This window comes from Podarcis melisellensis (assembly GCF_964234715.1).
Source record: "Podarcis melisellensis genome assembly, chromosome: 4".
In the NCBI taxonomy this organism is placed as follows: domain Eukaryota; kingdom Metazoa; phylum Chordata; class Lepidosauria; order Squamata; family Lacertidae; genus Podarcis; species Podarcis melisellensis.
Window position 1 is genome coordinate 41547699 of NC_138531.1, and position 27957 is coordinate 41575655.

General features: G+C 41.5%; 3 protein-coding genes across 17 annotated transcripts in view; 2 read left to right on the top strand and 1 right to left on the bottom strand.

Annotated features, from left to right (window-relative positions):
* Positions 1 to 21725, top strand: part of LOC309368867 (uncharacterized protein) — a 39880-nt gene extending 18155 nt beyond the window's left edge. For 2 of the 11 annotated variants that reach the window (XR_014167924.1, XR_014167925.1), the window contains 3 exons: positions 17116 to 17217; positions 19163 to 19479; positions 19724 to 21724. Coding sequence is in view for 5 of the 11 variants with exons in the window: in XM_081909221.1 (XP_081765347.1) it covers positions 17116 to 17217; positions 20083 to 20332 (352 nt within the window). In the remaining 6 variants the exon portion in view is untranslated. Of the gene's footprint in view, positions 1 to 3548; positions 3587 to 6051; positions 6256 to 9069; positions 9515 to 14588; positions 15049 to 16226; positions 16429 to 17115; positions 17222 to 19162; positions 19480 to 19723 lie in introns of those variants that run through there. The other 9 variants (XM_081909221.1, XM_081909224.1, XR_014167926.1 and 6 more) reach the window with 8 other exon arrangements.
* Positions 446 to 27138, bottom strand: SMPX (small muscle protein X-linked). 4 transcript variants are annotated; one of them, XM_081909232.1, is made up of 5 exons: positions 26933 to 27136; positions 23554 to 23613; positions 18320 to 18403; positions 15387 to 15540; positions 446 to 1002 (listed from the first exon to the last, which is right to left on the bottom strand). In XM_081909232.1, exons 2-4 carry the CDS (start codon positions 23590 to 23592, stop codon positions 15403 to 15405), a joined length of 261 nt encoding a protein of 86 aa, XP_081765358.1. In that variant the 5' UTR covers positions 23593 to 23613; positions 26933 to 27136; the 3' UTR covers positions 446 to 1002; positions 15387 to 15402. The 4 variants fall into 4 exon arrangements, with proteins under 4 accessions (XP_081765358.1, XP_081765357.1, XP_081765360.1 ...); XM_081909231.1 differs by having other exon boundaries at positions 26962 to 27135; XM_081909234.1 differs by lacking the exon at positions 26933 to 27136 and adding an exon at positions 25956 to 26082.
* MBTPS2 (membrane bound transcription factor peptidase, site 2) overlaps positions 21914 to 27957 on the top strand; it is a 32519-nt gene continuing 26475 nt past the window's right edge. The window contains exon 1 of one of the 2 annotated variants that reach the window (XM_081909207.1): positions 21914 to 22047. In XM_081909207.1, coding sequence (XP_081765333.1) covers positions 21949 to 22047 — 99 coding nt within the window. In that variant the 5' untranslated portion in view covers positions 21914 to 21948. The remainder of the gene's footprint in view (positions 22048 to 27957) is intronic. The other variant, XM_081909210.1, reaches the window with a different exon arrangement.

Here is a 27957-nt window from a genome sequence, read left to right on the forward strand (position 1 = left end):
TGCAAACTTCAGTTGGCCCTATAAGTACTCTGGCAGAAGTTTCTCCCATCCACCTGCAATCCTTTAATATTGGATATATCAGGAATTAAACTAGTGTGTGCAAGTCTCCACCATTTAGCCATGGAATTTCCAATACTCTCGGTTATTTACTGTCACTTCAAGTCTGAAAGCTGATCCCCTGATGCATAAAATAGCATAGAAAATTGGGCTACATGACATTGCTATTCAGGTGCACATTTGAATGTGGATGCTGGGGAACCTGTGGTCTCTGATCTGCTGCAGAAGCTGCTCCTTCTTGTGGGTTCATTACCTGAGGTTATGGATAATTTATACATTCAAAACACAGGCAATTAATTTCATCGTATAGTATTTCATCAATTTTGCCATTCGATTTTTTTATTTAAGCAGCAAAATGTTATCCATGATAAATAATTCTAGACACTGCTTTTAGGTGTTAAGGAATATAAAATGTTTACTGGGCACAATAAAGTTAGCAATATTTAAGGGCCACTGGTTTCCATGAGAAAATTTAACTGTGTATTTAGCTTTCCTATTGGCATTTATAGGACCAAAAAGAGCTGCTTCTGTAGCACACACATTGTATATGGAATGTTAACCTTTATATGCATATACTCGGCATATCTATGATATTTATTACCATGCTCTTTTGAGCATATTCGGAAAAGTGAATAAAATGAATGCTTGTTTTCTGAAAAAATGTTTTATTTCAATTCTACTTTCAAAATAATACTACATTTATCTCTAATTGTATGATCAAATTCACTTCATGTATATGTACACATATGCTTTGGTGCGGCTAATATAATCCATATGCTTTACGGTAATCAAAACCAATAACAAGAAAGTCCATAAATGTGCAAATATTCCTATGACTTTTCTTGTATATAGGATGCTCACAATCATCATATAAATATATAAACTATTGCAGTGAACTTTCTTCATTACAATCCATTTAGCTTCTCCATATGCGTCTTGGCAGACCTGCAAAATAAAATCCAAATGAGATTCATTTGCATTTTTGGAGGAAATACATGGGAATTCTAAAGGGCAATATATTCTTATTCATAGAGACAAACATCATGAGTCATATAGAACCTTCACAAGCTCCTGCTATGTGGGGGAAGAAAATCTACATATTACTCTTGTACTGAAAGAGGATGCAATTAAAGATGGGTAACCCTTTACCTTAACCCAACCAACACACTTGTATGTTAGTATAGTCCCACAAGACCATACCCACCCATTTCTCAATATGGATGAGAAATGCACATAGTGTTTTTTTGTTTCTTAGTGTGTTACTAGTCACATTTATTGTGCTTGCCCATCCCCGGATTGGGGCCAATGAGACTTGTAGACCAAAACCCCACTGAGTCATTTTGCTTTAAGCTTTCATTGGATTGTTTGCTATGATATTGTGTGGACTTAGCTAGACATGGTGGGTGGTGGGGTAGCGGGGGAGGCAGATATGTTTATTCACATGCCAGTCCTGTTCATTTTTAAAGCTGTGTCTCATTTTTGCATCAAAGGGAGACATGGGTGGGGAGCTGGACCATGAGACCATAATAAGAGCTTTGCTGGATTAGGCCCGTGGCCCATCTGGTCCAGCATTCTGTTTTCATAGTGGCCAACCAGATGCCTATGCGAAGACTAGAAACAGGACCAAAGTGCAACATCTGTCTCCTGTGGTGTCCATAAACTCGTACCCAGAGGCATACTGTCTCTAACTACCCTGTCCCTGGCTTATCCACACTCTTCTTCTTTCAGATATTTCCCCCTCTTCTCAGATAGTATCTGAAACCTGTTAGAAAATCAGTTTTAGCTGCTGTGCACAGGTGGATTGGACCCAGAGTGGATTTTCATGAATATTTTATCAAATTTATACTAAAAATGAAAAGAGAAAGTGAGAAGGGACATTGCAATAACAAATTGTTCACAATATAATGATCCAGTGTATCAGGAAAAGCAGGGGCGTATACTAACAAGTCCTATAAAAATCTCTGCTCTCACTTATGCATTATCAACTTGCACCATCCATCCAAAGGAAAAATTATTTGTCAACCCAACATTTCTTCTGATTTATGCATCTCTTTCACTAACTTTGGACAACATTTTATATCTGTTGGGACCATCCTTAGTTCCAACTGCACTCAACGGCTGGAGAAAATTTGCTGTATTCCAGCTCTGTGCAACCTGTGATCCACAAAATTAAATGTAATCCACCCCACACATAGGGTGATTCTTCAGGGACTTGATAAGCCTCCTTTTATGCTGATTGCCTGGGACAGCTTGTGGAATTCCCAGACGATCATGATACAAGGTTGGAGAATGCATTGGGTCACAATTTACAGAACTCCCAATATGAATTTAAAGTAGCCTGTTTCTGATTGGGCTATAGGTCTTATTGGCCCAATTAGCAAGAAATGCAAAGGAAGTTCTGAAAATGTCTGCTCAGAACATTCAAGGATTGGGAGCTGTTTCTGGCACATTCACAGATGTCTGAATGTAGGTATCTTTGGTGGATCAGACATACTAACTTCAGTGATTATTTTTGTCCTAACTATGCTCCAAAGAGTTCGAGGGTGGGGGGACATAGTTTTCTCACACCACCCCTATTAATCCTCATAACATCTTGAGAGGTAGGTTAAGCTGACAAAGGTAAGCTGGCCCAAGAACCTGGGTCTCTGTGGTCCTAGTCTGATACTATGTTTGCTACCTGAGGGAGCAAGGAAAATCTGGCACTCACCCATTCCATGACAGATGGATCTTATTACAAAAATGGTGGAGAGACAAAATCCTACAATACACCAGAGTTTAGCTTAGGGGCCCTATATGAGCTCATGTGACACAGTACTGTCCCCCAACATTTTATTGCCACTCCTCACCAACCAGCACCCGTCAATTGAGGCAACTGGCTCACTCTCCCCAATGGTAGGGCTGGCCTTGATCATGCTTTTTTAAATATGATTGTGATTTTCAATTTATATCCTTCGCTTCCTCTCAAAAGGAGCCCAGGATGACACATGACACACAAACAACAAACCAATTAAAACACCTAAGAACATCTACTCTAAAAAAAATAGAAATCTTATGGCTGAAAGCTGCTGTTGATAAGGAAGGCAAAAGAACATATGAAACTTCTAAAGTTTTGCTCGAGATATTCTGAGTACACAAGTGTACTTGCATTCCAATCTGAGTAATTACACTCTGCCTACACAAATTCTCCCTGCAGTTTCGTTTGGAAATGTTCCTTCGCTGTTCCTCTCCTAAGGAGTGAGCTTTGCAACTGTGGGTGGATGAAATGACACTGAAACCGGCAAGAGCTTGTCCTCAGTTTTAAGTGCACAGTGCCTATTAGCTCAATACTGTAGTCTTACTGTTAAGAACATCATGTGCCCCAAAGAGCCAGTAAACTATTTTGATAACAATTAATGCAAAAAGTTGCCAGCGCAGAGTTTAGTGTGTGCTATATATAAAATATAAACAGCATAGGGTGCATCTATTAATAAGCATCTTGTGTTGTTTAATAGGCTTAAGAGTGCAATCCTATCACAATCTACTCATCCTATTGAGTTCAATGGTAATCCTATTGAGTTCAATAGGATTCACATACCTCAGGCTGTGAATGTGATCTGTGCAGGAGGCGCGTTTGCAACCCTCAATACCGTGTCTGCACGTGATGCGATTCAGCGCTTCTGCGCATGGCCTCGTTTTGTGTTTCTGTGCATGCGCAAGTGCCAAAACCCAGAAGTAACCCGTTCCGGTACTTCTGGGTTCGCCGTGGTCCGCAACCCGAAAATGCACAACCCGCAGCATTCGTAACCCAAGATAATACTGTACTCCCAGTTAAGTATGAATAGGATTGAAGTGCAAATAGGTTGCAGTCTATTGGTCAAAGAATCTTAATCTAGAAAGCAGATCATTATGCTGAATTATTTCTATACTAAGTAAATGTAGAACTATCTATATTCTCTTCCCTTTGGAAGAGAAAGTGGGCCACTTTTACATTTCTACTAGTTAAGTTCTAGGTATGAGACTTTGTATCTCCATCACCATCACAATTAACAAATGGCAGCATCAAATAGTGCTGTCTTGATATCATCTTGATAAATATCCGGAACTTCAGGTTCAGTTAGATTATCTATAATAACCATGTATCTGAGGGCTTCCTTTTATTATTTCATTAATACATAACAGCATACCAGCAAACTGATGCCCCAAAATACACTTTGACATAACGAAAGCTTTTCTAATTTTTCCATTACAGTATCAGAGTATTGTTGGGTGGTATGCTGTAATTATATCAATCCAGAACCTCAAAACTGAACCAGAAAAGGCATACAGGAAAGTCTGTGACTCTAGCCTCATAGCCTGAGATATATGCCACATGTGTATGTATGTTTTATATATTACATATGTTTTATCATACTGTATTTATTATCTTTGCTTGGTTGCTATGCCTTGTGTCTTGTTAGCGTCCCATGTCAAGGCAGCAGCCTTACTCCCAGCAATATTTGAGTCATTTCCACTGTCTGCTGGATGGTTCCTAATTTGCCCATGAGGCCATGTCCTCAAAACCCCACTCACCTGTCAATCAGATGACATCACTTCGATGGGTGAGTGACATCAGCTGAGGGTTCGATTATGTGTTGGCTGTGGGCGCTGACTCCATGGAAGAAACTGGTGCACACAGCCAATGCTGCAGGGTTTAACTCTTGCTCAGGGTAAATACTGCTCAGTTTGGCTGTGCAAGCCAGTTCCACGCAGAGAACTACCACATGCAGCCAATGCAGCAAGTGGTCCTGGCAACGTTCCCCCAGAAATACACAATGCCATATCCTTTTAAGGAAGTATGACTCTTCTGAAACATAGAGATCACGGAATTATAGGGTTGGGAGGGACCCTGAGGAGCATCTAGTCCAACCATCTGCAATGCAGGAATATGCAGCTGTTCAAGCCATATGGGGATTGAACCATGCTCTAACCAACTGAGCTCAAGTGCTGTATATTAATTTGTCAGTGCCAATTTAAAAACAATAACAGGGCAGTATTCTTCAGTTACTGCTGAAATCTGCTTTTCTTAAAAGAAAATCATATACATTGGAGTTTAATGTTCTCTTTAAAAAAATAATGCAGATTTGAAACTTCCATCTGCTGCACCTCATTTGAGAAGCCAGATATAATGAAATCATCAGTGCTGGGAATTTCAAGCAAAGGGGTAGATTACTTCCAGGCTAGATGTCTTGGCTGGCTGTGTCTGTCCTGTAATTAAACACTGACTTAAGATTCATACATGCAAAGGGAGATGGTGGACGTTGTATTAGCAGTGCTTAGTATGCCACTTTCAAGCGCTTTGTCCTTGCGACCTCACTCACGGCCTTTACATGCAATTACATGACTGGGATTAGGCTAAGGTTCTTTAAATATTTCCAGCGGAGAACAAGCAATTGTGTGCTGTATGCCCAAAGATGCATGAAATGTTTCCCACTCAACAAGAATCTAAGCCAGAGACCATGTGATGTTTACTCCTCGGCTGAACCCATTTATAGACACATTACTCACCACTGTCCCAGTTAGCATACATGCCCCATTATTTGCAGACATGTTGCCCTTTATACTGTTTGGAGAAAGGCAAAGTGATGAGGCATTGCTGAATTATACTGTTAAAAACCCCTCTGAATCTTACCCTGTGGGTTATGGGCAAGATGCATGCACTTGTTTGCATAGTGCATGGCATTAACTTCCAAATGAATCTGTTATTTGGTCCATGTCAGTGAATGGGGGGGAGGGGAGGTAGTTTTAACAGAAGAAATGTGGAAGGAATGACTTTCTTTAGACACTGAGAAATATTTCGTTCTTAGAACACTAAAGCAGACAAACAAAGCTTTTGGAGAAGAGAAATGAACAAAGCAAATATATAAGTGAAACACAAAAGTTCATGAAGCTTTGTAGGCTGCAGATAGAACTGGTGCCAAATGTTTGCATTATGAACGAGAGCAGAAAAAAGTCCATCAAACTGTGTATCTCTTTCAGGCCCAATCCCTAGAAAGGAGCTTCCTGGACTCCACTCAGAATCCATCTAATGTGAGCTTGCATTCTTACCACCATTCCTTTCCATATACACTTTGATTTCAACAGGACCTATGCACGACTCTGCAACCACAGCTGTTTAGCTGGCAAGGAATGTTTTCCTTTGTGGGAAGGTGAAGTGAAATTCTTTTCAGCCAGCGGCACCAGGTGAGACCACCTTCCTGAGTAAATTAATACTGTCAGCAACCACAGTCAGAATGAGAAAACGAGAGGCACTGCTGCAAATCAAAAGTTCTGCAGCGATACTTGATAGGTGTATTTTTAAAGCCACAGTTAAGTGCTTACAAGGGGAAAAACAGAGAAATGAACATTTGGCAGGATGAGGCTCAGTCTTTCCTGATTGATCAACAGCCATCAGTAGTTTTTAAACGTCTAATTCTATAGGCAACTTTTAACGAGGCTGTGTAAGTATGGACACTCTGGTCTCCAGCTGGCAGAAATGCAACATGAAGAGTGTCAGGCTTGCTCCATTTTCTCAGCCTCCAGCAAGCACTTGCAATTATGAATCCTTTGGCTTTCTTTTTGGTCCCCGCTGTTGCTAAGTAACAGAAGTATGTAGACCAATGCCGAAAAGGCAAAGGCATTTCCCTCTCCTGTTGCTGCAGCAAAACTGCCCTACATTGCAGTAAAAAAGAAAAAGAGAGAGAGGAGAGAATAAATTGCAAAATGTGGTGTGAAAGTCCTCTTTTTCAGCTTTTTCAGCTCTTATTCTCTCTTGGAACCATAGGGTTGGGAAGAGACCTCAAAGTAATCTATTCCAACCCCATGCAGAAGGAAATCCACCTACTGCAGACTTTGGTAACAGTTACTTTGATAGTGACATCAATTAAACCTTCAAGGCCATTTTTCCATTTACATTGTTGATCTAACTGGACATAGTTTTGTTCATGCAAATGCTACTGTTTGGGGCCATGGTGTAACTGGACAGATTCTACAGATTGTGTAGTGAAGGGAAGGTTCGGGGAAGTCGTGTATGTTTGTTTGTATGTCTTCTTTCTTTTTTGTTTTCTTTTCTGTTTTTTATGCTGTCAAAATTAATAAAAATTTATTTTAAAAAAAATATATTAATTTCCTTCAACTAATCCTAAATCTTGGTGCAAATCTTGGTCCTTTAAAGCTATCATAGATTCATAGAATTGTAGAGATGGAGATGCTCTTCAAATACTGCCTGTGTAAAGATGTCGCCATAACAGATGAAACTGAGAGACCACTTTGAGTGTGTGTGTGTGTGTGTGTGTGTTGAGAGAGAGAGAGAGAGAGAGAGAGAGAGAGAGAGAGAGAGAGAGAGAGAGAGAGAGAGAGAAATTCAGTTTTAGCTCATTGGTAAGAAAGATAATCTTCCCTATTGATGCTAACATTGGTGGTCAGTGGAAGATGTGAGTAAACTCGCTATGTTATGTCATGTCCCCACTTCATATTGAGAATGATGCTAAATGTTTTAGCTGTGTGCACTGAAAATTTGTTACAGCAATGATAATTTCAAGGGTGACTATAATGTACAGCCCAGCTCTTACAGGCTGTATAAAATGGGGACACTTTCGAGGAGCCAATGAAAGGATGTAGCTCAATGCTGACACTGACACTGACACACACACACACGTTAACACTTCCAGCATCCCAGAAAACAGGAACTCATAAATGGTTTGAATGTTACTAACACTGCCCAGTTTTCTGGGAGTAAGCCCCATTGAATGATGGAGCTTCCTTCTGAGTAAACACACATAGAATTGTGCTGGCTTGTAGGTTATCAGTGAGAGATAAACAATTCAGTGACTTCAAATTCACGGTGCCAATTACTCTCTGAGAAGTGCTGGTAAATATGTCAGCTCTAACCGATGTCACTTCAGAATGAAGTGAAGTGTATGTATTATGACGTGAGCCTCCAATTGACTGGTCTTCCAGTGCTGATTATGTTATATGTAATATCAAACAAACACTGGACATGGCAGCTCTTGGGTTACTGGCAGGTGATTATGTTTTCCTGGAAGTTTTATTTAATGATGGATTGACCTCAGGGTGCCTCCATCTTTGGCTGTCGAATAAGAGTTGCAATATCAGAAGGTGCAAAAATTACAGAGAATATTAAACAGGGAGGATCAGGCAAGCTCCAGAAAGTATTTTCAAGTCCCCTGTAAGAGTCCACAAAGTGATTTTTTAAAAATCCAATTTTATGTCTTTATTTAATTGTGGTAAATAAACTATCTGGATTTTTTTTTTTAATGAGAGAAAATTGTATTCCATTCACATGCTGCGAAGGATTAAAAAAATCCTAAGGGTGAGCTATAGACAGATACTATTCCTTTGCACCATTGCAATTTAATATTAGGATAAGCAGTTATGTTTATAGTTGAGATTTTGAATAAGGCCTCCATACACGAAGGGCAAAGCTGTGATCCATCACAGTTCAGCTGCAAATGAGCAACTTTCTGATGAGGCACCTTCAGCTTTCAGCAACTGACAGAATGGTGCTATTCAACGAGAAGGGTTATTTAACTTAGATACTATGGTTTTTGTTTTGTTTTTTGTATCTGCCCCAAATCCCAAACTATTCTCAGAACAAGAAATAGCCAAGAAAAGCAATGTTACTCTCCTGCTGTTGAATAAGAGATAAGAACATATTGTGAATTTACATTATTAGTAAAAAGGAAAGGGGGGCAGGAAGGAAATATGTTTCTGGTTGTCAGGGAAACCCAGAAGGCCAAATTATGAACAGAGCTGAACAGTTTCCATAGCTTTGATACTTAAATGAGAAAATGACTAGATTCATTTCTCCAAATGAGGTTCCTAGAAGGAGGCAGAGATGAAGAGAGATGCATTAAGGCTGCCGTGGCTAAATAGAACTAAAAACGACAAACTTTGAATAAAAAGGTCCAAACGAAAGTGACATCTAAAGGTTCTGGTCACGCATAGCTCAGTAAAACCAACCGCAAGGAAGCTTTTTATACTATATTTAATAATTAGATCTTGAGCGCCTCCTTGAGGAACCAACAAGTCCTGCAGATCAGAGCAGCTTCTGCTGCTGAATTCAGCTGTCCTTAAAGAAACATTTCCAGGGTAGGTTTACTGATCATTAGTCCTGATTTGTTTGCAGGGAAATTAGATGAAGTTGGCTATTTAAATGAGAATTTATTCTGATCTGTTTGCAGGGATGTTATGTTATGTCCACACATTCAACTGCATGTTCCCTAGGGGAAGTAGGTTGGTTCTGCAAGACCTCAAAACCAACTATAACTGTGCAACCTGAATTTGCCGGTATGTGACTCAATCCCACCTGACAATCAGACAGCGTGGAAGCACCCTGGGTCAAGGAAAGAAAACACAACAATGCTTCCAGTGTATCCTAGTCACTAGCTCAAGCTCAAACTCTTTGGAACAGAGGCTATTCCATGAGGAATTCATACTGCAGGTATGCTTTCAATGAATATAAAAGGTAAAGGGACCCCTGACCATTAGGTCCAGTCATGACCGACTCTGGGGTTGCAGCGCTCATCTCGCTTTATTGGCCGAGGGAGCCAGCGTACAGCTTCCAGGTCAATCAGACAAAGCCGCTTCTGGCAAACCAGAGCAGTGCACGGAAACGCCGTTTACCTTCCCGCCGGAGCGGTACCTATTTATCTACTTGCACTTTGACGTGCTTTCAAACTGCTAGGTTGGCAGGAGCTGGGACCGAGCAACAGGAGCTCACCCTGTCACGGGGATTCGAACCGTCAGCAAGTCTTAGGCTCTGTGGTTTAACCCACAGCGCCACCCACGTCCCTTCAATGAATATAAAAGGGTCTAAATGTGTGTGCACCAGTAGCTACACAGTATGAAAGGATACCATTTCTGGGACTAGGTGTCTGATTTGGATACATGTTTTGAAAAATGCAAGGCTCTCAGTAAATATGACTCAGCTGAAATAGCCCATGGGATGACTCGTGATTTTGACCCATACAATGCATCAGGACAGTTTCTCCAGCTATTATAGAAGCAATACTAGCATGAATTAATACATGTGCAGTCTTCAGAAGAACATAAGAATCTGATTTCTTCCCACTGCAACCCCACCCCACCCCACACTACATGGGCACCCAACTCTCTGAAGAGTGTTGGGTGCCCATGTTTAGGTCCCTCGTATTTTCAGGACTGCCTCTCCTGGTATGCCCCGCAGAGGACCTTAAGGTCCATGAATAACCATAGTTTAGAGGTCCCGGGCCCTAAGGAAGTCAGACTATCCTCCACCAGGGCCAGGGCCTTTTCAGTGATGGCTCTGACCTGGTGGAATCCTCTGTCCCATGAGACTAGGGCCCTGCAGGATTTAACCTCCTTCCGCCGGGCCTGTAAGACAGAGCTATTCTGCCTGGCCTTTAATTTGAACTCAGCCTGATCTTTTATTTCCCTTCTCTTCCCCCTCCCCCCTTTTTATGAAGATTACCTGCTTTGGGCCCCCACAGCTAATTCTCCCCTGGCCTCCTCGCTGGCCCAAGTAGGTCTAATTTAGCCAGCTAGCCCTGGTGACTATCTAATGTTTATTGGATGGATTTCCCTCAAATTGATTTTTGAACTTTGAATATTATTGTTATTCATGGTTTTATACTGTATTTTATGCTGCTTTTATGTTGTATTACAATTAAGTGTTTTAAATTTAAATTGTTTCCTGCTTGGCAGGGGGTTGGACTCGATGGCCCTTGTGGTCTCTTCCAACTCTATGGCTCTATAAATTGGTTGTTAGCCACCCTGAGCCTGGGTTTCTGAACTGGGAAGGGCAGGGTATAAATAAAAAATTATTAATTATTATTATTATGAAGAGGTTTCTCAGGGTTGCAGTGGAAAGAAGGGACTACAAGGAAGTCCCCTTCCACAAGCTTCCACTCCTGGTTTTCAGAATCCAAGCCGCTCATTCCATTGCTTATACTTGCATCCACGTGGGTAGCATTTCCTTTGATTCTGAAGGAACAACCTCTTGCCCATGAGGGCTGAAATCATGTCAGTTCCTATATATTCCTTTCCCCTGAGAAGCGGGAGTTCCATTGCTGTTGGGGTTGCTGCTTTCACCCTTTTATGTTTGTATGGGGCGGGGGGGGGGGAGAAAGCTCATTCTCACTGAGTACTTTTGGAGCTAGGGTTGCAGCTATTACAAAGTGCAGATGTAGGCAAGCCACTCTCTCCCCGGTCTGTTTGTCTGAAGAAGAAGCAAGAGCTTTTCCTCCTAAGTGCACTTACATTATTATTGTTTGTGCTATATGAACAGTTCCGTATGGCCGGACTTGGCGTAATAGCAATTTGGAACGAAGCTTCCTCCTAGGCAGCAAATGGCATAAAGAACAAACACAACTCAAAGCTGCAGGCCTGCTTTTACATATTACTGGGGGAATAAACGGCCTTTTCAAAGCCAAAGAAAGGTTAACATTCCCTCCCCAACCTGCACGAAAGAAATTAGGAGTTCAACTCTTTCCAGGCCTGAATTCTTAACTTCAGATTTAGCCATCAGTGTCTGACAATGACGACTGGCAAAGGCATACTGTTGCCAGTGTGGTGGACGCAGGTGGCACTGTGGTCTAAACCACAGAGCCTCTTGGGCTTGCTGATCAGAAGGTCAGTGGTTTGAACCCCCATGACGGGGTGAGCTCCCATTGCTCTGTCGCAGCTCCTGCCAACCTAGCAGTTCGAAAGCACACCAGTGCAAGTAGATAAATAGGTACTGCTGTGGTGGGAACGTAAACGGTGTTTCTGTGCACTCTGGTTTCCATCATGGTGTTCCGTTGCACCAAAAGCAGTTTAGTCATGCTAGCTATATGATCCAGAAAGCTGTCTGTGGACAAACACCGGCTCCCTCGGCCTGAAGTGAGATGAGCGCCGCAACTCCATAGTCTCCTTTGACTGGATTTACCCATCCAGGGGTCCTTTACCTTTTACCTTTTTACCTAGCGACTATGGTGCTGGACCAGAATACAGTGGTACCTCGGGTTACATACGCTTCAGGTTACAGACTCTGCTAACCCAGAAATAGTACCTCGGGTTAAGCACTTTCCTTCAGGATGAGAACAGAAATCGTGCTCTGGTGGCGCGGCGGCAGCAGGAGGCCCCATTAGCAAAGTGGTGCTTCAGGTTAAGAACAGTTTCAGGTTAAGAACAGACCTCCAGAACGAATTAAGTACTTAACCTGAGGTACCACTGTAGATGAGAACAAGGTTCAAATCCCCACTTTGAAGGGTGACCTTGAGCCAGTCACTGCCTCTCGGCCTAACCTACCTCACAGGGTTGCCATGGGGATTAAATGTCTTGGTGATGTGTAAGTAGCTGCATTAACCTGCACTGGCATTCTGATTTCAATACTGCTAGGGGATATGTCCTAACAGCTCTATTTTTGATTTGTTTGTTTTTCTGTAGGCAATGCTCTGGTGAAGCAGCATTCAGCTGGATGAACTCTCCGCTCACCAGCTGGTGAGCAGATGGTTTAATCCTGCTCCTTGCAGGTGTCTGCTTCTCCAGAGCATTCCTTGCAGGGAAAGGTGCTGCTGAAGCAGCACCAAGCAGGATTAAACTCTCTACTCATCAGGGTTCAGTCCTGCTTTCTGACAAAGCAGCACCCAGCATGGCAAAACCATTCTTCTCCACCCTTCAGCTAAGATTGTTCTGAAAGGATGGAAGTTGCCTGCCCCTGATTTACTGGAATAAGTCCAATTGACTTTGCAGTGCTAAAGAAGTCATTTTAAACTGTGTTTAATATCTGTGCTATTTTTCTAGAAAAAGAGACGCCGGAACTCACCCTCATTCTCTTAGAATGGCGCCCGCCTGAGAGGTGCCGGAACTGAGTTCCAGCTGAAAAAAGCTCTGCTTTTAATATTAAAGTCGTGCTTTCATAGTTATAACCTACTCTGGTATCCTTAGGGTGAAAGGCGGGAAATAAATTGTGATGATAATAACAACAACAACCATGATGTTGAACACACTGCTGTAAAAATGTGAATGTTCTAGTGGGTAAATGGTTGGACAACAGATGATATATAGATCAGCAGATCTAACTCTGGGATGAAAAACAAGGCCTTGCTCATATATATATATATATATGGTGGCTGAAGTGTAGATAGACATGTCCAGGCCTATGGCAACAGCCCAGGCTATGGAAGGTGAAGTCTCTCAGACCCTCAGGGGAGTTCTGTGGTCTCATGGGCAACAACAGAGGGCTTACAATTACACAACGCATGAAAGGCAATCACTCCAGCAAAAAAAGCTGAAGTGAAAACATACTCAAAATATAAAGATTTTAAAAGCACTATACTGAAGTAATAACTTAGCCTGCTCTTGAGCACAGGACTGTGAACACCGTAATTAGGTAGCCTCCTATTAAGTGATATGAGGAAAAATTACAAAAGGGAGTGATGGAAGACAAAAGTGTGTGAGAAATAAATTAGCTTGATTACCGGGTTGGAGCTGTGATATTCGAGATCACTTTGTCAGCTTAATTGGCTACAATTTATGCAGCTCTATCAAACCTAAGGCATTAATAGGGGAAGAGGTGTACTCCACGTCCTTAGGAACAATTAGCCCTTGTCTTTCATGAAGGTATTTGGGAGACTCTCTGTGCTGGAAAGTGTGTGCAATTTGTAAGGTTAATTATTTGCATTATTTATTATTACCTTTTCTTGGTAGTGCCTGTTGCCATAATACCTTGAGCACAATTTTTGTGGTTCAAACAGATCGCACAATGCCCATGTACAGAGAATTAGCTGTTCTGTATAATATTCTCAGCTAGCAGTCTCCAATTATGTTCTCCTTTACATTACATCCTGTACATTGTGCTTTCCTCCCCATCAAGTTTTCCCCCAAAACAAAGCCAAGAAAAGATTGATCCTTTAATTGTAGCAATAGGGGCCTCACATCCATGGTGCATGATCCTGAGGTAACCTTACAGGAGCTGTGAATCTAAGCTCTGGCTTGTCATCTACAAGGCACCTTAAATGAACCCCTCCATGTGAGAAGCAACAGTGGTAGGAACCTCAGCTGTGTTATTTATTAAATCTGTATACCGCCCTTCATCTGAAGATCACAGGGCGATTCACAGAATAAAATGCAAGATGAGAACACAAAAGACATAATAAAACAAGAAAAAAAAATACAAACCAATAACTTCCCTCCCACAAACACAAAGAACGGGCCATTGACCAAAATAAGAAAAGGTAAGGCAGAAACCGTAACAAGTTCAATGAGCTGAAGCAAAAGGTTTTTATCCTCCCCTGTTACAAATGAGAAGGGGGGGGGGGCATTTTTTAATGCTTTACCCAGGCTACCCAATTTTGAATGGGTACATTGGGTACTATCTCACGGTGATATTCTGGGTAATAAAGGTTCAGTCTTTATGCTATGGCTGTTTGCCTGGACTGGAGTATGGGCTGTATTCTACGAGATAGAAAAGAGGGGAAGGGTAGGGACAAAGCTATCGGCATTTGTCTATTTAGGCAAACAGCCATTTATTTGTAGTGTATGTTTTTTGTCTCTAGTGCTCTTATACAACATGAAGGTGGAGCCACCATCCTGCACATTGTAGATGCCTCTATGTGAGAGCCCCGTTATTCTGTAAGTGTGCTCCTCTTCTTCCTGAGATGGGTTTTTAAAAGCTGTACTTCACATGCAGACTACAGTATATGGAAACAAGACATCATCTGTTTTTGCACCAATTAACAACTTATTTTTGGTTGATCAAAGCCTATTGTTTCTAATTTTAAAGTGAAAGCATAATTGTTCAGCCTACGTTTTGCCTCTCTGCATGTATTATAATTTGAATAATAGAAGAATAATTGCAGTGCTAATTGAGTGTACTATAGCCTGTGCGTTTTTATGAACAAATTGAGGTCGTATAGCTTCTGAATATTTTAGAAGTGACCTGCTACTGCATTAGGATTGGATTTCCAAAATTTGCCTTTGGTTTACAGAGCAATAAAAATGCCACCAGTAGCTTTATTTCTTGGCTTGGGTTCCTTCATTTGCAAAATGGGAGAAATGGTCTATTCAAGGGATATTTTTTTGGTCAGAATTAAGAGGGCACTTTGGGAAAGCATTACAGTGACCTGACCCCAAAAGAAGTACTCACAGGATAAATGCAGTACTGTAGTTTGGAATAATTTCTCTGATTCTTAAGCATATTTCAGTCAAGGGTAATTGCCACAAGATGACATTTCTTTTTATGCAAGGTTCTCAACTCCATCTCACCATACTGATAATTGTAACCAGAGCAAAGTTCCCTATATTTCATTGTAGTTTAGGTAAAAAAAAATAAGGTAAGGGACCCCTGGACATACCTTTTCATTCCTGTTACTACTGTTCAGCTCTTGGGACAAATTTCAGCTCACTCTTTACATTCTGGATCTCTGACAGGTTTACAGCTGGGCCAGGTAATTTCTTGGCTCCTGGGAGCACCTTTTTCTTTTCCTCTTCTGAAGAAGCTGGAAGGCTCTGCAGACAAAAAAACCCAGCTGCTTCAAACTAATACACTGGGGGATGTTTCCATTTTCAAAATGACCCAGTTCACATGCACTGCTAAGCCAAACCAAGATTGTTCTTGGCTTACAGCTCAAAGTTTGTCTGGAATGAAACAAACTGGGAGCCCTGGTTGAGGCAAATCCACTCCATGCTAAGCTAAACCATGGTTATACACACACATACTATAAGCCAACTGTTAAGTTGTGGGTGAACATATCAGATGACACAGCGATTCTTCAAACAGCTCTTGTTTATTCACAGGCCAGAACAGAACTGAACTGAAGGGTTCAGCCACCTGCTTATATAGAGCTCAACTACAAAGCAACAGTAACAACTTTCTGTAACTATCCAATCACTGAATGTCACTTTCAGTCCCTTATTTGCATATGTGGACCTGAGTGAAAATTATCTACAGTATCCTCCAGCTGGCCCAGGGAGAGAACTTCAGTACATAACACCAACAAATTATATTTTTTTAAACCTCCCAGCTTTAGCCCTGGGTAATGCTGCAGCATAAGGACAGAGGGGGGGGGGAGTGCAGTGGGTGTGGGCTCTTCTCCAGTAACCCACATGTTCATGCATCTGCACAGTGCTGTTTTTCTAAAGAGGGGCCGGAACTCACCATGAACACCTCCCTTGTTCTTTTATCATGGCAACAGCACCCACTTGAGAGGCGCTGGAACTGCGTCCTGAAAAAAAGCCCTGCATCTGCGCCAAGCCATGATTTGCCTTGGCATCACGTGCAAACTAAGCCATTATGTGACAGATCTACTAAAGTGCACAGAAGATACTAGATCTGACAGCCTGCTGAAGACTGCAAGGATAGCTCTGCCACATCTCCCAGATGATCTACCTAACCTGGTAATCACATCACTTTTGAGAAGCTATAGAAACACTGTGGAACTTTAAATCTCTGGCATTGACTGATTGCTTCTGGTCATTCAGTGTTTAGGCACCTATTCATGTAGCATGTTATGCTTCTCCTCCAGAGCCTGCTTGCCTGCCTATGAGTCAGACTGAGGCAGCTGCCTCAGGCGGCAGAATCTCATGGCATGGCACCCACTCTCCCCTGCTACTGCCACTGGAGAAGCAAGAAGGCAAGCTTCCGAGGTGGCTCTGTGACTTGGCTTCTTTATTGCACTTTTAAAGGACCACAAACAAGTTTGGAAAAAGAACATTCAAGGCCCTCTTCTCTTAGTTGTGGGATAGGAAGGATTATTTATCACAAGCTTTATAATTTTTTGTGCAGATACCCCTTTCATTGTTACTAGTGGGTCTTCATCCATACAGCATCTCACAGGAATGTACAGAGGCAAATTGAGCGGTGAATATTTTAAAACCATTTAAAATATGCTCTAATTGCACAACATTTTGAAAGTGGACCTCTCCAGATATTTATTTATTCAAATGATATGAAATATAAATTTGTGTTGGGGCTACTGGCACATTTATGGAACCTAAAATTAAGCATAGCTGATGCTGCAAATAGATCACAGTAATCATATCAATATCTGTTCTAAAATAACCTGTCTCCTTGCATCTTTTCAGATTTAAGAGGAATAATTTTGCTCCTGCAATACGAAGTTTTCATAGGATTGGATTGAGGGAAACAACTAACTGCATGGGCAACATAATTCTGCATTATAACATGTAGGTGACCTATTTATTTTAATTTTAAAATGTATGTCCCCCTTTTAACTATGTAGATCTCAAATTGGTGAGTTTAGACCAAAGCAGCTGCTTAAAATTGTTCACTGAAATATGGTTCTGTTTTGCAGCTGGAAAAGTAGAGCCATGGACTGTGTGATGGCTGTGCCACAGTCTGCAAAGTTTCTAGTCCAGAGGTTCCTTATAAAACTACTATTTAATTTCAGAAGTTCATGAAGCATAGCTGCATATCTCAAATTTTCTTTCAGTAAGTCCCATGCATCTGAAATTGAATTTGGCTTCAGGTTGATAGAGTCAATTAGCTGTCTGGTTGTGGTAAATTACTGCATGCTAGCAGATCTGTAGATGAACAGACTGTGTTCTCATCTGAAATGTTCACACCTCCTACACAGTTTCCTTGCTTCTTGCCCTTTCACTCATTTTCCAGCTATATCCAAATATCTGCCTACATTTCAGCCCACTGAAACCCACATGTATACTCCAAGTACTCAAATTACATAACCCATTTTTGGAAATTCATAAGGCTCCTTTCGATATCTAAACTTAGGATCTAGGCCCTTTTTTTCTACTCCCTTCCTCTCCCCATTATACTATTACTACTATACTAGTACTAACACCATCCCAATACAATGAATGGTGAAAAGTCGAGCTGTAAGCAGCTGCTACTAGCCACTATCCGAATGGTGGGAGTTGTGGAGATATTTGTATAGGGTTCATCCGGGGTGGGGGAGTTAGACATGCCTCCCATATGCACTGTGGCCCTGTTGCAAAGTAGGACTCCTTGCGGTTGCTTTTAGAAGCCAAACATTAGGAAATGCAATCACGCAACACCCATCTAACTATAGTGGTGTTTCCAGATTGCTCAGGGTCTCTGTTTCTTGCATTTGGAACACAATATCCACCCTTAGTTTGGAACCAGATTTATGTTGCACCCATACACTGACCCCAAAATACCACCAAACGTTGTGTGTATTAACTAATTGTACTTGAATAGAACTGATTTATACTGACTGATCATTATATGGCTTCTTAAAATAACGAGAAATGAACTAGGCTAGCAGATGAAGACATATATTGCTCTTACCTCATCAGCTTCAGTAAATTCTTTTCTTTTTGGTGGCTGACCTGCTCCAGGTAAAAGGGCTCCCATTGGGATGTTGATATTAGCCTGGAAGTTAGAGATCATATCAGTATAGCATCAGGATATCATCATCATTTTATTTGTATGCCGCCTTTCCATAGTTGAAACTATGCTCAAGGCGGCTTACAACATGCCAAGATTTACATAATTACAAAAATAACAGAAGTCATAAACAATAAATAAAACACATCAAAAAGTGCACAACCAAATGGAAACAATTTCAACATAAATCATAAGATCTAAAACTAAAGATACAACAATAATATCAATAACAGCAAGAGCTCTCTCAACTCCCCCCCCCCCCGCCGTAACCAATACTCCAGTCCAAGAATCTGTTCAACAGCTTCAGCTTTTGTAGCTGAAGTCAGTCAGCGCTCACTCTCCCAGACCAGATGGGAAAGGGCCAGAAAGGCAGGGTGCAGGTCTTCCAGGGTTCACAGCCAAGATGGTCCCATTTATAACAACACAGATAAAAATTAAAAACAATTTAAAAGCAGCTGCAGTCCTTGTGAAGCCTGTCAGGCCCCGCCCCAAGCCAGGTGGAAAGAGGCAAGGGCAGGGTCCTTCAGGCCCTCAGCAGGCCCTCCTAGCTCCCTACTTGATGTGGCAGGCTTACAAGGACAGTTTTTTGCACAGTACAAAATGGTAAGATCTGCTCTTCCTGGAGAACTGCTGTACATATCAGTCCAGAGATACGCATGTCAGCCTGCTATTTGTCCCCTGTGGTGTCTTTTGCCCCTTCATTATTTTGGTAACGTTCTTTGCAAATTATGATTTTCCCTGAAGGTGGGTTTGCTGTCCATCCAAGTTCAGCTGTGACTATCCAAGTAGCCATTAAGGTTTCAGGCTGCTGGATGCTATCGTTCCACCATAGGCTTTGTGTTTACAAGCTGCATGACATGCAGAAACTCAGAAGGTATTTTCCCCCATCACATTGCCACTGTGCTGAGTCAAGCTGCACCTGCTAAGGACATCAGAAGATGTTGCAGGGGCAGCTGACAGTTCAGGGGAGCCAGGGGAGGGGGGCACATCACCAGAACCAGAGGTGCCCCCATCTCCACAGACACAGCAGCCTCTGAGGCAGCAGGAACAGGAATACAGTGGTACCTCGGGTTACATACGCTTCAGGTTACATACGCTTCAGGTTACAGACTCCGCTAACCCAGAAATATTACCTCGGGTTAAGAACTTTGCTTCAGGATGAGAACAGAAATTGTGCCGCGGCAGCACAGTGACAGCAGGAGGCCCCAGTAGCTAAAATGGTGCTTGAGGTTAAAAACAGTTTCAGGTTAAGAACAGACCTCCAGAACAAATTAAGTTCTTAACCCGAGGTACCACTGTATACAGCTGTAAATTCCACTGAAATGGTCTCCATACATGGTACTTCTAATAGCAGTAAGAGAATGAATTACTGGTGCAGCCATTAGGCAGGGTGAGGCCACTGCTTCAGGTAGCAGAAGCCTCCAAGATGGTACCCCCGTGGACCCACTCCCTGCCCTGCTGCCTCCACCACTGGCATTGATGCAGATTTCAGGTGAGATCACACTGATTTCCAGCAAGATGTTGCCAAAACTAAATGCCAGAGGTGGCAGCAGCAGGGCAGAATTCCCATTTCACATCAAGCAGTGAAACGGCACTGCCATCCTGCTGTACTCTACTTTCCAACTCATCTATTAAAATATGTGCTTGTATTTCTTTGTTTTCAGGCAGCCTTCTGAGGGCAAGTCCACTTTTGTTAGCAAGCTCCAGTTAGTGTCCTCTAGGCTGTATAGGTCTAATAGAAGGCTTGCAACTGGGCCTCATTCATGTGGAAGCGCAAGTGGACCGAACCCCAGGTTTCATGTGGAAGCAACTCAGTTTAGGGTGGCCACTTATGTGTTACCAAAAAAGATGGAATGCATCACCCAAAAGCAGACAGAAGAGGGCACCAATTTGCATGGCATTTGCCTGTGCTGATTTTACAGGTATAGATGCAAATTTATATATCTGTAGTACAATACATATCACCATAGCAGTCTGCTGTTCAGGTGCCAACTGCTGATGGGCAACTTGGAGCCCCTGCTTTTCCTTCTTATGGTTCTTTATATTTAAACTGGACTTGGACTGAATAGCTCTTCAAAGAAGTGGAACCTTTTGTGTTCAATGGGACTTGCTCCTATAAAAGACTTTAGTGCTAATTTCTTGTTTGCCACATTCACTCTTGGCCAAGTGTCTGGGAGTGGGTGGAGGAATGGGTGCGTGCCAGTCAGGGCATTTTTTTCAGCCGGAATTTGCAAGAAGTCAGTTCTGCTACCTTGCAGGTGGGCGCCATTAGCTTTATAAGAGAAGAAGAGCGGCATTCATGGTGAGTTCTGACACCTTTTTCTAGAAAAATAGCACTGATGCCAGTCATGTGTGTAGCCACTTCTCACACAAACTCTGGCAGGCATGTGGAGACAGCACCCCTTCCTTAGCTGTGTCAGCAATCCTTGGCACATAGGAATGCATTGAACTCAGTGGGACTTACTTCTGGCTAGACATGTACTGTATAGGGTTGCACTGTCTATTTAGCTGTAAAGTTAAAGAGATCTGTGATACACACACACACTTTGTATAATATATAATTTTGCTTTCAAGGCTCATGGCTTGAAAGAAAATATTATTTCTATGCATAACTGTGGTAAAATAAACTCACATTTCTCTAGAAGGTTAATGGGGAATCCTTAGTGGATAATTCCCTTTAATGGAAAGTAAGGGAGGCTGTAAACTACATTAAGTTCACAATACTGAGTTAAACTCCATGTTTAATGGACTTAAACTGTTTGTTTCGATGCATTTAAGTGAATTGTTTATTAGAGCTTATTTAAAACTACATAATAATGCCCTGTCATTTATCAGAATGTAGATTCCCTGTGCTTATAGAATGCAGTGCAGATGAAACAATTTGAAAATGCTAAAATAAATGTAACGCTCTACTGCATAATTGCTTTTGACTTCGTGTATTAAAATGAAAAGGCTTCCTTTGTTTTGTTGACTGTTGTTTGTGTACTGCAATCTATAAATAAAAGTTATTTTCCCCAGAGATTGGTAGACATTTTTCTGCTTGCTTTCAAGAGAGAAGCAATCATCCTGCCCATTTAAATCTTCACAATATATACCGTTTTTGTTTGCCTAGCCACCATTAAAAACTCATTGTGATAGAAAATTAATACTATATAAATCTATTTACTACCAGGAAACAAATATTTCCTGTCTTCAAAACCAATAAAAAGCTATAGTAATTTCATGCCTCTGATAGTACTGCTGGATACCAATATCCATAGGCTGTAATTCAGAAGGTTGTGAAGAGAAAAATCTTTCACTATTCCACATGTGGATGTGCAAACCTTGTACAGCTAATATACACAGTTGTGTAAAATAGGATTATAAAAGTCAGAGAAAATTGATAAAACAAATACCATTAGCCATACTGCTGGATAAGTGTTTAATGGATATTATATTATATATTATATTTGTATTTGTTTAAAAAACAATAAAAATGTTTTTGGTTTTTTAACGTCAACCAGACAATGGAGGAAAAATAGATTTTGAGCATGGATCTGTGGAATTCCCTCACTGTCCTAAGAAACAAATGCAGACATTCTGCTATAAACCATGGACTGCCAATTGTAGGGCTGGAACTTCAAACTATGGTATGTGCTCTCAACTATAGTAAGTAGAAACCATGATTTTGTATTACAAGTATCCTGAACCCAACCATTGGCCTAATTTGGGTGGTTATATCTGGGCTTTATATGCAGCTGATTCCCCTCCCCTTGTGACATGTAGCCATCAAACACTGGTCTTCCATTAACCCATCTGAACTGGAAAACTATGGTTGTGCGGTTTGGAACAATCCAGAATCAAACAAGAAACTGTAGTTAACTGGAGACTTTCAGGTTAAATAACTGAGCAGGGATAAGGCTATGTGTGCCGATGAAAGGCTTGTGCATATCTTGGTTAAATGCGCCAATATATGATCATCCAAACAGAGCCATAGCAGTTCTGCAAACCCTAGAAGCTAATATTGTTTGATAAAACAATACAAGGTATTTACCCACACCTTTGTATTCATGATAGCACGTTAATATATTGAGTACATCTCACTGACTACAACTGTGAACACTTAAAAGGGTTGTTCAGCTTGAGAGCATTGGCTTGACGCAGTGTGGGAGGTGGTGCAAGTCTGCAAGGGAAAGAGGCAAATGGCAAAAGTCACCTTCCTTTCCTTCCTCCAGTGAGAGCCTCTGCTGGACCTTGGGCCCTTCCTGTATTTGGACATAGGCCTATTAGGAGCATAATGGATACTCCAGATGCAACCCAGTGTAAGCAAATGAAGGCATACTGAGAATCTGGTTGTCCAAGAGACACTCTCTCTCTCTCTCTCTCTCTCTCTCTCTCTCTCTCTCTCTCTCTCTCTCTCTCTCTCTCTCCCCACACACACATACACACACACACACACACACACACACAAACACACTCTAAATATTAGTATTGGGAGACGGATGGTGAAAACAGATGTCTGTGAATCTAAACTGATGCCATTGAATGTAAACTGGCACAAGTTCTAATACTTCGGATTTGCTTGTTTATATAGATTGGTTAGTTAACTTACTTCCATACAGCATTCAGTGCTTTGCAGTTCTAAACATGTTTACTTGTAAGCGCTGTATGAATAGAACTTCAGCTTTTTATACCTGTCAAATTCTTTTCTTTCTTTCTTTTAAATAATCTTGGCTTAGCTTAAAAGATGCCAGTAATGGAAAGTGAATTTTGCTGGACAATTAGAAGTACGCAACACACAAACATAGGCATATATGTGATGTTTGTGCAGTCAAATGCTTTTAGATGATGTACAAAAAACCCCTCCAACTTCTTCAACATGCTTCGTGAAAAATGCTATAGGTTGTTGTTGTGTTTTTTTTTGTGTGTGTGTGTTTGTGCTTGGCACAGCACATGGGAAAACTAGTTAAGATAATTAAGCTGATAATGGAATATGTAAAACCATGGAAAAGATGGGATCAAAATGCATTTACTTGCATGACAAGCAAGTTTTAAATAATTCCTAGTTAGCGCTGAAGCGTCAAACAAACAGATGTTTTATTTTCAATCAAAATACTTCTTATTTACTACTAGTAACATAAAATATTATCTCTTACCTGAATGCTTCTAACATTCGAAGCTGGCTGTTTTGACATTTTAAAGGAAGAGATTTAGCCCTGAAAGCAAAATAAGTATGATTACTAATAAAAGAAAACTTTTTTACGAGCAACAATGGCTTGATAAACTACAATTTAGCCCATGTTTCTTCTTGATAGGTATTCATTCATCAGTCCAGATTGTCTTTCGGGCTTAGTTTCAGAGTTACTTAGATACAACCATAGAATGCTGCAAAGGAGTGAGAACACCTGAGCTTCCCTTGTTAATTTTTCATGGGCAGAAAGAGCAAGATCGCTTTCCCATCACAATAGTAAATGAGAAGTTAGCTTTTCCATCAAACGGCACATATTCACGGGAGAGCTACTTATTAATATGTTCGCTTCAAGTTACACAGTCAGGAATTGCTTATATTGAAAACCTGGCTTTTGTTGATAAAAAATTAATTTGCCCCATATAAAACTTGCAAAGGCATTATAAATTCCTTTAACTTTAAACCCGAAGGTAATGCATCTTCTCAAAAGTAAAAGGCAACTGCAGCCTGAAAGTGATAAACAAACTACTTGAAGGCCTGTTAATATGGGTTGTTGAGAGAGGAAAGATGAATGGCTATTTAAAACTGCAGTTTGTCTTCTCTGTCTAAACATGGCACTGCCTACATGTGGCTTCCCAGGAGCAGTTCTTTAAGCTTGTAAAGCTCTTAAATGGAATATTAACTTTGGGATGAAAATAAAGTAACAAAAATAATGTGAGGGCAGAGCAAAGCCCCTATAGAAGTGCCTCATGGATTTGTGGAGAACTTCTGGCAGAGACAATCTTTCTTCCCTGCTCGTTTCTGCTGACCTCATTATTGCCAGAGAAATCAGGACAACAGAATGCTGAAGAGTAAAAATAGACAACCTTATTGGGCTACGCTCTCTCTTCCCCCTTCCCCTTTGGTACAACTGCTGGCTATTAGACATTCAGGAATCAAAATATAACAGGAGGCTGCAGCAACTTTATATTTGACTACACATGTACAGGAGCCAATGCTGTCACAAGTTCAACAACTCTGGGGTTTGTTTTAAAGAAGCTCAATAATTTGCGGGTCTTCCTAAAAAAAAAAAAGCTCAATCCTACAAGCTGATAGTGCTGTCATGTTGCACGGATATTCCTCACGTTGCACCAGGACTTCTGGAACCCAGCCAGCTATGCAATATTTCACCAGAATACCCACCAAGGGGAGCAGGGGTGGGTGCTGTCTTCCTCCTACACTAACATCCATATAGAAAGATCAGGAAAGAAAAAGTAGTTCCTGCACAAGACCTTCCAGGCACCCTTTGGAGCCATGAAGGCTACTATTCTATATACGGAACACATTTACCTGGGAGTCAGCTCCACAGCTGTCCGTGAGGTGTACTGCAGCAGGGACATTAACACAGGAGAATCTGGTGTCCTCCACTGGTTGCTGGTCTACTCCCACCCGATCCAGATAGCGCTGCTGATAGACATGATGGGAGTTGCAGTCCAGCAGCAGCTGGGAGGGGGGGTCATGGTTTCCCTGCCCCTGATGTATAGGATTGTGCTGTCAGTACAAGAAATTATAGGGCACAGAGGGAGTTGCTGTAGAAAGGAGCTGAAGTATCTCCCTCTGCACCTTACTGAGGCTTGCGCTACTTCATGGCCCCCATAAATCCAGACATCTGGCAAAGGATAGTTTCTTTTTCTTCTCTAACTCTCTGGAAGAAACATGGCCCAGTATGGCTACAGTAGCAGCAAGCTTCCTGCAAGTCCTTGTGACACAGAGCCTGAGAGCAGCTGTGGACCAAGGAGCAATGCCTCCAGTCTTCCTCCTCTACCCCATCCTAACTTCCATGCAACAAAATGGGAGTGATCAAACTCAACTAATTATGCTCCTCAATGCTTTCCTAAGTATTCGGTTAACTGGTGTTAAAATATCAAAATTTTATAGTTATAACCCCTGACGATTAGGTCTAGTCGTGGCTGACTCTGGGGTTGCGGCGCTCATCTCGCTTTATTGGCTGAGGGAGCCGGCGTACAGCTTCCGGGTCATGTGGCCAGCATGACTAAGCCGCTTCTGGTGAACCAGAGCAGTGCACGGAAACGCCGTTTACCTTCCTGCCAGAGCGGTACCTATTTATACTTGCACTTTGACGTGCTTTCGAACTGCTAGGTTGGCAGGAGCAGGGACCGAGCAACGGGAGCTCACCCCGTCGCAGGGATTCGAACCGCTGACCTTCTGATCAGCAAGTCCTAGGCTCTGTGGTTTAACCCACAGCGCCACCCGTGTCCCAATATTTAAATACAACATCCAATAAACATCCAATATTTAAATACAATTTTAGCTGAAAACCTGAATACTGCTAAATCTTTCAGGCATTCAAACATTTAGTTCACAGCTTACCTTTTATGGCATCAGTCTACCACATGTTGAAGGCAATGCCACAGTTGCTTCTTTTTGGAACTATTTAGCACTTGACTTCATTGTGCAAATGTCCCTATGATTCCTGAACAGGCGCAAGGGATAGGAAGGAATAAAACTCAAAGAAGTGGTGATCTTCTCTGCCTGATCTAAAAATAAGTCCTGAGAGAGGGTGCCAAAGGACACACAGCTGTTTGCACCGTCCAAGTTCTTCGGTTTGCTTTAAAGGAGCTGATCTACCTGAGGCACTTCCATAATTTACGTCTTTCATAACACTACCCTAGATCCATTTGAAGAGGAACTAGGAATGTCATCCTTTGACTCCCTGCTGTATGCATGAAACTGGCACAAGTGTTATAAACAGAAAGCTCTGCTGTGTTGAAGACCTAGATAGAAATTACACCGCTGGGAGCCCAACATGTACTGAAAGCAGAAGAAATGTCCATGCTGAAACTTTACTGCTCGCCATGCAGATGCACCCCATCAAGTTCATTGTAACTACTTGCCTTATGACAATTCTTATGAAATCCTTATGATCTCATATAGTGATCTTATAACTGTTATAACTTTGCTGGTACTTGCAACAGCATCAACAAACATCGGGTAAATTAAAATATTTCAAGCAGACAACAATAAAGAAATGGTGGAGGAAAACGTGCCTTTTTTCTAACTGTATGAAGCACATTTCCATAGGGGCTGTGTTGGCATATACACAGGGGATATTCTTAAGATAATTCTAAGTGGCATCAACATTCTTACTGTCTAAAATTTCCAGTGGAGTATAAAGCACTTGTAATAGCAGCCTGTGTAAGCATACTGATCTGGTTTACAGAGATTAAACTTTACAGAAAAGGCAGTTCATTCATTCATCTCCTAGCAATATATGAAAGTGTTTTCCCAAGTCAACCTTTCACTTTTTCAAACAGCACCCCCTCCCCATATTAGCTTTTATTATGTACCTGGTTATTTATATAAGAAACACTCCAACCTGTCAGGAGAGTAGATGCAAACACCTCCTTTCGATGCTGAGTGATGCACCTTCTTCGATCAGCTGAGATCTTCCCTGGAATCCTGTAGAGGTGGCTGGAATTGACGAAGCCCTTTGTGCCTGTGTACGAACTACCAAGAACACTTCTAGGGCTGGAGCAGTGCTGAGTTTAGAAGCCAAGTGTAAAAGAGAATTCCTGTCATAGCTTACAGTTGTTCTTCCTAAATATAGAGTCGGATTCATCCTGTAACTTCATTCCCTCATGGCTAAAATCGGGGCTCAAGTGTCAAGCAGGAAAGTGTTAGCAAACTCACCGTCAGGACATATTTTGCTCTCACTTTCTCAATGTTGAATTTAGGATTGTTTTTATTTAAAAACAAACAGATTTTGCTGTTGGTAGGACCTAAAGAGTAGCATAAGTTCCCAAACTATTTAAGGCAGAGAGCAAGAAAGACATGCAACACTTCCTTTTGGTTTTCATGCAAAGTTGTCCTCAAGCTACTCAAATGTGGTTTGGTGACCACAAAGTTAGAGACCAGTTATGCAGGGGCATTTTCAGTGATATTTCAAAATAGCTGTTTGCTAGTATAACTGTTCTGTTGCACTAAGGGCTGAGTCCAATGTTCAGTGATTACCATTTTTGTGTTTTGTCTACTGATTCAAGTCTCAATCTAAGAAATTTGGGCCCCCAATTTATTTGCCTTGGTAAATATTTCCCCACTCGCACAGAGATGTAACAAAACAAATACATTTATTAAATTACTAAAAAGGGAAATGGGAAAAAAGAAACATATCCTTTGGTAACCTTGAGCAGTGATATTCCAGAAGTCCAAAGAACCAGGTCTAGCTGCACATTTGAATTTTTTTTTACTTACAGGGTCCAGTTGTTGCAAAATGTTCTAGTCATCCTCTTTCTGAGGTGACCTCCAAGCTGAGAACATTGTTCTTGGCAGAATGCCACTGGAACAGCACATAGAGCTTGCTCCTAATGGATGA

Excerpts from the sequence above, each read along its gene's own strand:
- SMPX (XM_081909232.1), bottom strand. The coding sequence starts at position 23,592 with ATGTCAAAACAGCCAGCTTCGAATGTTAGAAGCATTCAG. Across the intron at positions 18,404-23,553 it reads CGAATGTTAGAAGCATTCAG|GCTAATATCAACATCCCAAT; the intron begins GTAAGAGATAAT and ends TCTAACTTCCAG. Across the intron at positions 15,541-18,319 it reads AATTTACTGAAGCTGATGAG|AGCCTTCCAGCTTCTTCAGA; the intron begins GTAAGAGCAATA and ends TTTTGTCTGCAG.